Source organism: Kockiozyma suomiensis (genome assembly GCF_038497685.1).
Source record: "Kockiozyma suomiensis strain NRRL Y-17356 unplaced genomic scaffold V2V93scaffold_6, whole genome shotgun sequence".
NCBI classification, from domain to species: domain Eukaryota; kingdom Fungi; phylum Ascomycota; class Lipomycetes; order Lipomycetales; family Lipomycetaceae; genus Kockiozyma; species Kockiozyma suomiensis.
In genome coordinates, this window is record NW_027117669.1 from 86143 (window position 1) to 97987 (window position 11845).

At 43.3% G+C, this 11845-nt stretch overlaps 6 protein-coding genes across 6 annotated transcripts; 3 read left to right on the forward strand and 3 right to left on the reverse strand.

The window, feature by feature from the left end:
* Positions 1-584: 584 nt before the first annotated feature.
* On the forward strand, positions 585-1520 carry V2V93DRAFT_317910 (uncharacterized protein; the record flags this gene model as incomplete). The annotated part of the gene is made up of 1 exon (XM_066907248.1): positions 585-1520. A coding segment is annotated over one exon (936 nt), but the record flags the coding sequence as incomplete, so codon positions are not given.
* Positions 1521-1996: 476 nt separating this feature from the next.
* On the forward strand, positions 1997-3633 carry V2V93DRAFT_368427 (SOR/SNZ family-domain-containing protein). Its single transcript, XM_066909790.1, has 9 exons — positions 1997-2191; positions 2252-2267; positions 2331-2477; positions 2537-2550; positions 2641-2721; positions 2784-2906; positions 2965-3163; positions 3218-3359; positions 3422-3633. Exons 1-9 carry the CDS (start codon positions 2086-2088, stop codon positions 3527-3529), a joined length of 936 nt encoding a protein of 311 aa, XP_066765980.1. The 5' UTR covers positions 1997-2085; the 3' UTR covers positions 3530-3633.
* A 1298-nt stretch (positions 3634-4931) lies between these two features.
* On the forward strand, positions 4932-6818 carry V2V93DRAFT_368430 (RNA polymerase I associated factor, A49-like protein). Its single transcript, XM_066909791.1, has 4 exons — positions 4932-5285; positions 5366-5498; positions 5567-5699; positions 5767-6818. The coding sequence occupies exons 1-4, from the start codon at positions 5126-5128 to the stop codon at positions 6655-6657; spliced, it is 1317 nt and encodes a 438-aa protein (XP_066765981.1). The 5' UTR covers positions 4932-5125; the 3' UTR covers positions 6658-6818.
* On the reverse strand, positions 6727-7552 carry V2V93DRAFT_368431 (uncharacterized protein). The gene has a single exon (XM_066909792.1). It carries the CDS (start codon positions 7447-7449, stop codon positions 6853-6855), a length of 597 nt encoding a protein of 198 aa, XP_066765982.1. The 5' UTR covers positions 7450-7552; the 3' UTR covers positions 6727-6852.
* V2V93DRAFT_368434 (Nup85 nucleoporin-domain-containing protein) lies at positions 7553-10220 on the reverse strand. Its single transcript, XM_066909793.1, has 4 exons — positions 9629-10220; positions 8539-9570; positions 8368-8469; positions 7553-8307 (listed from the first exon to the last, which is right to left on the reverse strand). The coding sequence occupies exons 1-4, from the start codon at positions 10067-10069 to the stop codon at positions 7660-7662; spliced, it is 2223 nt and encodes a 740-aa protein (XP_066765983.1). The 5' UTR covers positions 10070-10220; the 3' UTR covers positions 7553-7659.
* Positions 10221-10225: 5 nt separating this feature from the next.
* On the reverse strand, positions 10226-11822 carry V2V93DRAFT_400222 (ribosomal RNA adenine methyltransferase KsgA/Erm). Its single transcript, XM_066912575.1, has 3 exons — positions 11630-11822; positions 11488-11562; positions 10226-11426 (listed from the first exon to the last, which is right to left on the reverse strand). Exons 1-3 carry the CDS (start codon positions 11730-11732, stop codon positions 10531-10533), a joined length of 1074 nt encoding a protein of 357 aa, XP_066765984.1. The 5' UTR covers positions 11733-11822; the 3' UTR covers positions 10226-10530.
* Positions 11823-11845: the final 23 nt, after the last annotated feature.

An 11845-nucleotide genomic window follows, 5' to 3' on the forward strand; every position in this document is an offset into this window, starting at 1 on the left:
TGGCCTCGAATGCCCTTCAGCCAAGCTTATTCACCGAATCGCTAGCTCATCATTCAGTTCTGGCCATTTCTTCTGACAGCCAGCACTCTGTGCGTCGCCGGCCGCGGGGCGCAGAGCCTGAAAGTGTGTCAGCCACAGCAGTAGATCAGTCAGTTTATAGATCTGGCGCGAACGCTACGGGAAACTACTTGAGCGCGGGAGGGAGTACTCCAATTAACCTATGCAAAGCTGATATATTGCATAAGAGCAGTGATGAGTCTGTCATCGCCGACGACGAGACTGACATGAAGCCGCGTGAAGAAGGTGGTGGGCGAATTTCGACGGATATTGCTGAGCAAGCACACGCGACCGAGCGCGACGCGTTGTTGATCGCCAGACTGACTGCACGTAGTCATCAGTCTGCTTCAAGTCCTTTGGAAGGAAGAAGTAAGGACAAAAAGCGCAGGAAGTCATCGCCAGTGTCGTCCGGTACGAGCGCGAAAGCGCGTTCAATGTCTTCGTCACTGCCGACAATTGCTCACCATCGCAGTGCTTCATTTATGAGCACAACTTCACGAAGCACACAGGATCGTCGAGACGATGATGACGATGACTCGGCTTGGACGTATATCCCTCTACTTTTTGCGATTTGTCCCGCTTTTGTTGGTATATTTTTTGTCAACGGCTCGCGCACGGTGACTGATTTTCTATTTTTGCTGCTCATGGCGCTGTACCTACAATTTCTAGTAAAAGCGCCGTATGCATTGTATCAAGATGCACGAGCACACTCGATTTCTGCAGACGCGGTGTTATTCGCTCGAAGAGTACAGGAGAAGGCAGTCCGAGAGCAGAAGACTACTGCGGCAAAAGTCCACCGCTGGGAACTAATCACGCTGGTCGTGCTGATCGTTAGCCCCTTTGTAGGAGGATTTCTACTACACTATGTGCGCAGCTCTCTGTTATCGTCTAATTCGGCTGCGGGCGGTCTCGTTTCGAATTCTAATATCACGCTATTTGTACTGTCAGCATTTGCGCGCTCTGGTAGCTGCGTATCAGAATACGTTAAAAGGCGCACAGCTGATTCTGCTTTAGGAGTGGAGAGCGTCACGCTTATTTCGCGACTGCAGCAAGATGTTGCTGATTTACAGGATGAACTTGCTCATATGCGTGACTTGGTGATGGATGTTCGGGACGTGGCTGAGCAAGGACTCAGGACGGACGTTGATGCGCTGCTGAGGGCTATGCGGCAGTATGAGCGGAAACAATATTTTCAGGCGCAGGAAGTTGGGTCACGCGTTGGCGAGTTGGAAGAAGAGGTTAGAAGGTTTAGTTCTGGGAATACAGCGGGCATTGCCCAGCTCGCATCGGCAAGATTGCAAACGTATGGGCTGGCGCCGCGCGTGCAGGACAAGAATAGTATTTATAGTATGTCGCAGAGACATGCTGCGCAGACGTGGTGGATCAGGCGGTCGGTGACTCGGTGGGTTCTTGAGATACCGGAGAAGATTCTAAGAACGGTAGTAAGAATGCCGGCACATGTTTTGCTGAGGATGGTTGGTAAATTTGTTACAGTTGGGTGATGCCCTTTTAAATCTGTTCACTTTTTACTTTTCCTTTGATCCTCATCATTTCTCACGTTGTATATTTTACTTGGGCTAAGGTTGATTGTCAGAACAGTAATTGTGGTATTCTTCTCAATTAACAGAGAAAAGTACGAAATAACAGAGTAAAGTACGAGCCCCGTAAATAGACGTTTTCTGCTAAAGCAAGCCACCAAGCCACTGACGGCTGCGCTATCATGAGCCAGCGGCAGCCGGATCTTAGCGAGAATAGTTGGATATAACCAGGACGGCAATTGTAGCAAGAATGAAGCTGTAGAAGTCATCACTTTTTTAATCGATATGTAAAAAGGAAAGAAATACAAGAGAAATGAGATAGCTTGCGAGCTGCTCATGATCGCGGCGCCGCACGCTGACTCTTTCTCGAGGGGGGGTTTTTTTCTTTTTCGCTTTCCCCATAATTCAGTATCTGCCAAAAGATATATACCCTTGAGCACCATTTGTTCTGCGTAACGCGGCTCTCTTTAGAAAAATATTTGCTGCCGTCATGTCTTTTGAAAAGTCATCTACCCCTCGGCCGCCGGTTGACGCGAGTGTCGTCGCTGCGAATACTTCGTTCACACTGAAAGCCGGTCTTGCTCAAATGCTCAAAGGTGAGTCAGGATTTCAGCGCACTGCCAAAATAAACATTAGCTAACATATTTACTTAACAGGTGGAGTCATTATGGAGTATGCTCCATCTATATTATAATCATTTTCTTATAGAAACGCAGATCTCTAACTAAACTCCAGCGTCGTCAACGCCGAGCAAGCAGTTATCGCCGAGCGCGCCGGTGCTTGTGCTGTAATGGCTCTTGAGCGTGTACCAGCTGATATCCGTGCCGAAGGTGGAGTGGCACGGATGAGCGATCCTAAGATGATCAAGGAAATCATTGATGCGTGAGTTCTCATCTTGCCGTGTTCTGTATAAATAGTAATACTAATTGTATTTGCTGCAGTGTTTCTATTCCGGGTTAGTTTTTCCGTTTGCTAGTCGCTTTAACTTTTCAAAAGTGTATATGAGCGAATGGTTTGGTTGTTAACTTAAGTCGTGGATATTTAGTCATGGCCAAGTGCCGTATCGGTCACTTTGTCGAGGCTCAGATCCTCGAAGTCCTCGGAGTCGACTACATTGACGAGTCTGGTACGTCAGATCTACTCTGCTCTCTTTTGCTATTCGATTGCTAATAACATGATAACGTAAAGAGGTCCTCACTCCTGCCGATCAAGTCCATCATATCGTCAAGCACAGCTACAAAGTTCCCTTCGTCTGTGGAGCGCGGAACCTTGGCGAGGCGCTCCGCCGTATCAGCGAAGGTGCCGCAATGAGTACGATATCATATATAAAGTTACAATATCTCAGTACAAGTTAACAAGTAAAATGCAGTGCGCACAAAGGGCGAAGCGGGGACCGGAGATGTTACTGAAGCTGTCAAGCATATTCGCCAGATTAACCACGAGATCCGTCAAGCGGCCGGTATGTCGGATGAGGAGCTTTACGTGTATGCTAAGGATCTTGGAGTATCGTACCATTTACTCAAGGACACTGCACGGAAAGGTCATCTAAGTGTCGTCAACTTTGCGGCGTATGTATCGTTATTCATTACAGAAAGATATAAAGAGCTAATTGGACTCGATAGTGGTGGAATCGCGACACCTGCTGATGCCGCGATGTGCATGCAGCTAGGCTGTGACGGTGTGTTCGTGGGCTCTGGCATCTTTCTTGGACACAACCCGGAGAAGCGGGCGCGTGCCATCGTTCAAGCTGTTACTCACTACAATGTTTGTTCTCCATATTTGCTTCTATTATTAGAAGAGACTTGTGCTAACTCTTGTGTTTGTAGGATGCGAAGGTACTTGCTGAGGTTAGCACAGATTTGGGACCTGCTATGGTTGGTCGCACAGTTGAGAGTCTGAAGGAGACTGAGAAGTTGGCGCGCCGGGGATGGTAGTGTTTTCGTCGCGTCAATATGGAAGAGTTTTGCTTTGAAGGAGGTCTATATAATGAGTAAATCATGATTGTAAATGACACGGGTAATAAAAGTGCTAGGAACAATTCTTTACGTAATCACCACATACCCCTCAAATGCTAAATGTAAGCGTGACGTCAGCTGCCGTTCGAAAAACAGTCACACCGCTAGCTGCCCACCGCAATAGGACTCACAGAATATATACCCATATTTACTCTATTACTGGCATTTCACACGCTATGTCTTATCTTGGATTCAATTACACAGCACAGACTAAACCCTACACTGGATCGTGGTCCAAGCACGCCGTATAAACATGCAACACTCGCCCGCTCTCTTCCATTTCCCTTTTTCTTCTCACCGGCAACTCGCATTCTTTTTGAACATTTTCTTTCAGGAATTCCTAGAAGAAATCAGGCAGGTGTGTAATTGAATGATGTTTGTGCAATTGAGTGACGATCATGCTAATATATCTTTATCTGTAGGATGCGTGCTAAATGGGTACGACAAGATTGATTATGTGCACATGCGCAACGTGATCACTTGAATGTGATGCTAACAAGTTTTGCAACAGAGAAAGAAGAGAGTTAGAAGACTGAAGCGGAAGCGCCGGAAAGTCAGAGCCAGATCGTATGTGTCGATTTTAATATGACGAACTATTTAGGACTGCATGCTGACTTTTTGTAGCAAATAAACGTGTCGCGTTCCTTTGTCTTTCTGCATAGTTTCTTCAGGGCATCAGTAGAAGAAATCTTTTTGATTTCTCATAACGGAGTGACAAACACGGATAATATATATCACTTTTTCGCGACTTCTCGATATCAATTGTGCGTGCAGTTATGTGGATCGACAGGAAAAAGCACTAATGTGTACGTTGTTGCACATAAATGATGGTGTTTTTTTATAAGGCCGACATAGTTTTGTGGAAAATATTCTCAATATGATGGGAAATCGTTATGGAAGATCTGCTAGATTTTGCGTCAATGAATCAATGACTGGCGATTATTTTACGATAGTCTACTGTTGGAGAGACATGAAGGGAAGTTTTTTGGATCTTTCGGTTTTTTGCAATTGAGAATGTGTATATGAAAAACTGGTTTTGTATTTCCAGTTCGTTTATCTATCAATAAAAGAGCTGAGATTCATGCCTAAAAAATTGCTAAATGTAGTCGTAGTCTATTTCTTGAAACATCCTCGAGTGTTCTTTATTACTAATCTTGATTGTTCAGGAAAACTATATTTGATCTAAGATTTATAAATGGCTAATCAATCCTCTGCCTTTAAACAATTTGTAGTAAGAAAGTTATGTATTATATTTCTATTATACATATATGAATATCTCTGGCGTCATACTGGCAAATCAAGGAAATATATTGTATATAACCACTTACAAAGCAATTCACCCCTGAGGAAAACAAAAAATTTTGGGACTTTTCGAGGAGCCGCATCAACGAATCATCATAGAAAAATAGTTTAGAGATTATTTTCTTGACTCTCCGCCTCTCTCGTCTACAAACTGTTTTATTGATATTGGCTATTCAAGATAAGCTCTTGTAGACCCCTCGTGTATCCAGAGATATGAGTGAGGCGGTTCAGAACGAAAAAAAGCGAAAGCATCGTAAGGAGAAGAAAGAGAGGAAGGAGAAAGACAAGAAGGAGAAGAAGGAGAAGAAGCATAAGGTGTCTAGTGGTGAAGGTGTTGATGTTCAGTTTAATGAGAGCCTTACTCCCTTTTTAGGTATTTTTAGTGAAAATTGTTTATATTATCTTAATTCTTCGAAAAAAGAAAATTCTAACCTTCTTTGTCTTGGTGAATAGGGATGTTTCCTGGAGTGACGGTGCCGGAAGATGCAACATTTCAGGCTTATAAGCATAAAGATACCAAATACGCGATTCATGGTGAAACAGAACGCATGGAATTCGACGGCACGAATGATCCCGATGAAGATTTGTCAGTGGTCTCATTTTATTTTCCCATCTAGCAATATAGTTGAGGGGCTAATTTTGAGATGATGATAGGTATTATGTCGGCCTCTATGACCCGGCTACTGGCTCAGTAGAGTTGATGCATGCGCCAATCATAAACACCTCACGAACAATCAAGGCGCAGAAGAAGAGGCAGATCGTTGATAAGAAGCAAATCAATGTTCAGGTATGATTGCTCAGCACATATTTCCTCTTATATCTAATCAACAAAATTGCTGACGAAGACACAACAGAATCGACTACAACGTAACGCGTTAGGTGAAGCCTTTGGTACCAAGAAAGCTAAAAAGGCAATCGACGACCTGGAGCGTAACCAGATTGATGCTGAGAAGCTTGAATCCTACACTGACTCGATCGTCGACAACATCAAGGCCCTTACTTCGTCACTTCCGACCGCAGATGATGTTGCCAAGCAGCAATCTGAAGATCGACCTATCCCGCCTTGTAAGGAGGATGCAGCAACTGCTGATGAAATCTATCCATTATTTGGATTACTTGGTGCTAGCGAGTACAAAGCTATACGTATCCCTGCTTCCATTCTGCGAGAGAAAAACGTCGAGAAGCGAGTGCAGCATTTCCCGGTTAAGACCTCAAGTTATATCAATACCCGAGTAGGAAGGATCGCAAATGAAGAACAACTTCCAAAGCTGAAGTTGCTGTACTATGCTGCGTTACTTATCGGATTCTATGAAAACAGACGGGTATCAAATAAGCGAATGTTAATTTCAAAGCTCAATCATCCGCCTGAGATACTGGTTGACGGTTTGATTGAGCGGTTTGGCGAGTCCAAAGCCGGTCGTGTGGGAAAAGAAATCGAGCACTCATTTACAGTGACGCCCAAAAATGAGGATAAGCTACTTTGCTATTTATTCGCAACGTGCCTGCGTATAGACGAGTACACTGTCGAAATCCCAGTTCTAGCATCCGAACTCTCGATCCGTCCAATGAAAGTGCAAGAGTTATTTAAGGCTTTGGGATGTAAGATCAAGTTATGCACCGCGGGTCAGAAGGAGGCATTGGGCTTGTCGAGTGCTGAGGCTGCGAATTACAAAATGGCTGCTTTATCGCTTCCATTTAAGTTGCCGGAGATTGCAAGGCGGAAGAGAGCTTCTACGAGAAGGTAGCTGCTGTTTTCAATCTGTTTAGAATTTTGCGTGATTATGGAAGGGTGCTGTGAAAGCCAAAAAAGTTCATTAATTCATCGGTTTCATCCCATTTTCTTTATTAATGTTATAAACGCTCCTGTTTGATTTTTCGGCAGTAAGCAAATCTATACATATCCAACCTATCATACAAACCGACACTCTTTAAAATATGTCTTACTTTTTAAAAAGCAACTCCTCAACATCAGCCAAGGCATTCTTAAGCTCAGCAACACTACCATCAGTCCCTCCGCTCTCCAATCCAAGTTCATAAGCATCCTTAGCTTCTCTCAATCTTCCTAAATTCTGCAAGCATTTACCTTTTCGATAATGCGCCTTCGGGAAACTCCGCCTAAGAAATATCGCCGTATCAGCATCTACCATTCCTTCACCCCATGATCCCGTGGACATATAGGCTTGCGAGCGATTCGAAAACAAAACGCTTAGTTCTTCGCGCTGATAGCCAGATGCCTCCCATGATGCTCTTTTCAACGCCATCTCAATAGCCAATCCGTACATCCTGATTGCGTCAGCATAACTAGACCGCTTAAACGCTTGATTGCCAGACTCCTTAAGTTTTTTGACTTGATCGGTTAATCGTCCATTAATTTGATTGGGAGGAGGTGGTACATCGGAATTGACACCAACTAGATCTTTGTAGAGCTTGTTTAGTTTGGCGACTTCGGCAGCGCGTTCTGGAGTCTTTTCCGACTCGGAGAAGTCGAGGTGTTTTGTGACTTTGTCAAAGTTAATTGGAACTTCTGAGTATTCCATTTTTTTATATATGTATAAATATATAAGAAGCAAAAATAAAATTAAATCTTTCTCAGCAACTAATGGATGAATTGAAAGCAATAAATCAATTAGAACTGATTTCAATCCGGCCACGCGTTCGCTGCCTTGTAAGCTTACAAATTTAAAGGGTCTGGTGTCACTATTCAAACATTATTTGTTTTACCTTCTTAAATCGTACACATACTTTTTCTACTCTTCATCAAGATATGCCCTTGAAATCTCTCGGACCAGACTCTCTCTAACAAGTCTAGAAACCTCTTTTGCAGATGCAGGTCTCTGCTCATCAATAAACGGCGCCCGCCAATCAAAGTCATCCAGCGCAGCGCCTTCCTTGACAACGATTCTCTTTGCTTCATCAAGGACGTCCTGTAAAAAATCCAGACTCTCTTTGATCTCCTGACTCTTTTGTAATCTATAAAATAACGTCATTACCGACGTAATCTCCGACGCGGGAAGTACGCGCGGTTGTGTGCGATCAAGAATAGGTAATAACTCAGCCATAAGCGCCAACGCGTATTTACTAGGCAAATACGAAAACTGGATCAACGACGTCAGATACGCCGCCGCATCCGGCAAATTGCCCTCTGCAAGCTGTGCTCGATAACTATAATAAATTGCATACGGTGCGAGAAACTCGCGAATCACATCGGGACAAAGGTGAGGCGAGGTAAGGTATTCGCTGAGAATTGGGTCGGGAAGTGGTGGACAGCCTTGTAATAAGCTAGTTTCGAGAAGAGTCCAGATTATGGCTCGAATGTCGACGTAATTTGACACGCTACTCAGCCATTGTAGAGCGCTTCCGATTTTATTTTTAGATAGCTGCTGCTTACTCCATGCCTATTGACTGATGTGTTAGCATTCTGTGATTTCAACTGAAAACACGTCAATGAAACATACCGTGACAATCTCGATTCTTTCATTTTGTAGTCCAGCTTCATCGCAAACGGCTAATAAACTCTCGACCACGCTCTCATCCTGGGGATAAACCTGCGTAACAATCTATGAATTTCATAACAGAGAAACGATCAGTACACTTTCGCACAACTCAAAAAGACAAAGAATACATACATTCCTAATCAAAGTGATACTCTCGTCAACCTCCGTATCTCTCAGATATGCAACTCCGACAAATACCATTTCCGATGTGGAAAAACACATCTCGGCATGCTTGATAAACAGATAATCTCTAATCGACGGCCGATCAATTGTTTCGACATCAAAGAAATCATCCAACATTCGCTGCCGATCGCAAAAATCTGCCATATGCGCAGCCACACAAATATCCAATCCCTCTGCACATACTAATGCTTTAGGTATATTGTTTGCAAATAAAGCAGCGCAGCCTTCGTCGACTAATAATGTTGAATCGACTGGGAACTCCTGTGTGGCCATCTCAAAATATTCAGTCAATCTAGCTGGTGACGGATCATGTAGTAAAAATAGCGAGGCAGTGGCTTCCTGCCATGTTTCGGCAAAAGCGAAAATCGTGTCGATATCCCCGCGCAAGATCTTTGATAGTGTTGTCAACCCGTTTCGTAGACTGGAATCGCTTAATCGCGCGGCGTCGTCGCCAAACGTAATCGCTCGAGCACGCCATTGTCTGTGTGCCATGAATGCTTGGGCCCCTTTGGGAGCCGACTCGAGAACTGAGATTGCCGACTGGAGAACGCCGTGGGATCGCACGTCTGGCGCGACGATACCCGATTGCTTGAGGCAGTTGGAGCATTGCAGAAATAATCCTCTGGTGGCTGTCAAATGTACAAGATCCCAAAATCCAGGCTGAGATACTGGACTCATCGAGGTCATTATAACGCGAGTTTCTTCATTAGATGGGCGTGGTATGTATTGATTTACCCAATTCATAACAGCCTCTGCGCGCGTGGTATTTTTGTCTAGAAAATATGTTGCGAAAAGACAATGATTGAGAGTGTATGCGTCAGAAAGAGCCTCGTCGTCGAGTCTGCGGCGCCAGGCGTCGATGATTTGCAGGAATCGTTGAGCGAATGCTGGAAGGATATTTTCGTCCATTGTGTTTTGCTGAGCTGCTTCTTGCGCTGCGTCTTGTAGTTGAGCGTATAGCTCATGAGACTCTATTATAAACTGTAATATTCTCAGTCAGTTCACTTGATCAGAATTCCAAAAAATAACGAAGTATTACCGATGAATATTCAACAGATCGATTAGTCCCCGGAATCGATGTAGGGAAGATTTTAGTCTCCTCTGGCAACACCACGGCATCCCCACTTTTCTTATCGATCCAAGCAGTACCTTCTGATAGCAATGGATGCATGACAAACTTGAGTGTTCGCCCGCGCTTGCTGAACTCGTTCATCATACCGTGCGCAACAGGGGCATCTGGCAATGGCACAACACCAACCTCCTCCCCCTCCTCCTCTTCATCCTCATCTTCCTCGTCATTGTCGACACGCTGCTCTTTGACATTTATGCCCCTTGATTGAAATATATTTGTTTGCTCATTTGTTTTAACAGACGGTGAGTTTGATGATTTTGTTGAAGAAAATACTGATTGTGGACCACCAAATAATGGTATTGATTTATTAATATCAGTGGGATTACCCGCAGAGAACGAAAAATTCATAATCAAGAGAACAATCTGAATAAAACTATCTAGTTTCCTATCTTGTGTCGTTTGTTTTTTTCTTTTCTTTTTTGTGTTGGTTGGATGTCTTGTTTGTTGAGAGAGTGTGTGTGTGAATGTTGGCTGCGAGGTTTTTGTTTTTGAATGTTTTGGTTGAGTAGAGGTCGCGCAACGCGTTGCTTAAAACCTTTTGACATATTTCAGAATCTTGTAAGTATCAATATTCAGTACGAACCAACCACTCCGGAAGAATTTATAAAAATAATAAACTGTTTAACAATATATGCAGTCTCAACAAATTACTAATATTATTTCTATTCACAACCTCCTTCATACTTACGCTCGAAGGCAATTAGCATAACTAAACGAAAGACCAAAACAAATACACGCAAAACTCCCCGTATAAAATTGAACCGGAAATGAAAAAGAGATGAACAAATATCTATGAAAAAAGCGGAAAATCAACTAAACTCAGTAATCATACTTGGCGTATTCGCGTCGACATCATTCCCAACATCAAACAAATGATCCGGTTTAAAAGGCCATTTATTAAAAGTCTTAAACACCAATACAAATTCCTCATTAGTCAATTTTGCCGTAATTTTATCCATTAATTGCGGTAGTTTCTCTGCAAAATAATACTCGGCTCCAGAGCCTAATGTAGTGATCGAGGTACTTAGCGGAGCAGTTGGTAAAATGAAGAGATTGCGAATGACGTATTCTAGTTCGAGAATATTCACCTCGTCTTCCCAGCTTTCCTTTGCGCGAGGTTGGATATCAAGAAGTACGAGATCTGATTTCAAATACGTGTCCTCGGAGCTGATATCAATTGGTTGCGAAGAGCGCGTACTCCATAGATCCGGCACCGGAACAACATCGCCTTTCGAATCAGTGTTGTGGACACATGCGATTGGTTTGATTTCCGAAAATAATCTGGCAAGAGTCGATAGTCTATTCATTTTCTTATCGTGTAATGATAGCATTACTCTCTGCGCGTCAACTGCTCGGAGCCAGAATAGCATCCTCACACATCCATACGCCTGTAACCAATTCCTATACGCCGTACAACTGAGAAACTGTCCCAATAACTGCAATCCTTGTTTATTAGTTAAATTTCCTGTAACCAGTAGCGACGGATTAATCCCATCATGGGGTAACTTCTTTGGAGAGATGGCGCCGTATTTTAACAGCGATGTATAGACTTTCCATTTATATGCGTCCACTTTGATCGGTAGCATCCACGGTATATCAGCATTATACTGCTCATTCCAAGCGAAATAATTATCAAGTCTTTCAAGAACTATATGCCGTGATGGATTCGTGTATTGACTAAGAGCTCGTCCCCAGACTCCGGTGCCTACATCAATTATTCCTCATCAGTAAAGGTTTGTTCCCTTACGAGAAATATAGTAACATACAAGGATAAATCTCCAAAATCTCAAACTCATTCTTCTTGAACGTCGTTCCCAAATCTAATTTCTTCACAATCTCAACTATCGACAGCAAATCAAAACAGATCAGCACTATATCTTTTCTTATGAGAGAGAGAGAGTAACTTACCACACCTATCGTAATTTGTATATGAAGACCGCTCGTACCCTCTCTTTAGAGCAGACTTGAAACTAGAAGGTATAGCACCGGCCCCCAAGGCAATCTTACTCATTCCCTCTGTCTCTAAATTGTTCTTGCTCTAACAAATAAAAAAGAAACAACCTGTAGAATAAAAACCGGCATGGGAAAGATTTAACAAGTCTCGCGCGGCTGGGACAAATAATA

Bases quoted from the DNA above. Each gene is read 5' to 3' on its own strand.
- V2V93DRAFT_368427 (XM_066909790.1), top strand. From the start codon at position 2,086: ATGTCTTTTGAAAAGTCATCTACCCCTCGGCCGCCGGTTGACGCGAGT. The intron at 2,722-2,783 runs GTACGTCAGATC...GATAACGTAAAG, and splicing joins CGACTACATTGACGAGTCTG to AGGTCCTCACTCCTGCCGAT. The intron at 3,164-3,217 runs GTATGTATCGTT...TGGACTCGATAG, and splicing joins AGTGTCGTCAACTTTGCGGC to TGGTGGAATCGCGACACCTG.
- V2V93DRAFT_368430 (XM_066909791.1), top strand. From the start codon at position 5,126: ATGAGTGAGGCGGTTCAGAACGAAAAAAAGCGAAAGCATCGTAAGGAG. The intron at 5,286-5,365 runs GTATTTTTAGTG...CTTGGTGAATAG, and splicing joins GAGCCTTACTCCCTTTTTAG to GGATGTTTCCTGGAGTGACG. The intron at 5,700-5,766 runs GTATGATTGCTC...AAGACACAACAG, and splicing joins AGAAGCAAATCAATGTTCAG to AATCGACTACAACGTAACGC.
- V2V93DRAFT_368431 (XM_066909792.1), bottom strand. From the start codon at position 7,449: ATGGAATACTCAGAAGTTCCAATTAACTTTGACAAAGTCACAAAACAC.
- V2V93DRAFT_368434 (XM_066909793.1), bottom strand. From the start codon at position 10,069: ATGAATTTTTCGTTCTCTGCGGGTAATCCCACTGATATTAATAAATCA. The intron at 9,571-9,628 runs GTAATACTTCGT...AGAATATTACAG, and splicing joins GATCTGTTGAATATTCATCG to TTTATAATAGAGTCTCATGA. The intron at 8,308-8,367 runs GTATGTTTCATT...ATCAGTCAATAG, and splicing joins AAAGAATCGAGATTGTCACG to GCATGGAGTAAGCAGCAGCT.
- V2V93DRAFT_400222 (XM_066912575.1), bottom strand. From the start codon at position 11,732: ATGAGTAAGATTGCCTTGGGGGCCGGTGCTATACCTTCTAGTTTCAAG. The intron at 11,563-11,629 runs GTAAGTTACTCT...TGCTGTCGATAG, and splicing joins TACAAATTACGATAGGTGTG to TTGAGATTGTGAAGAAATTA. The intron at 11,427-11,487 runs GTATGTTACTAT...TAATTGATGTAG, and splicing joins GATTTTGGAGATTTATCCTT to GCACCGGAGTCTGGGGACGA.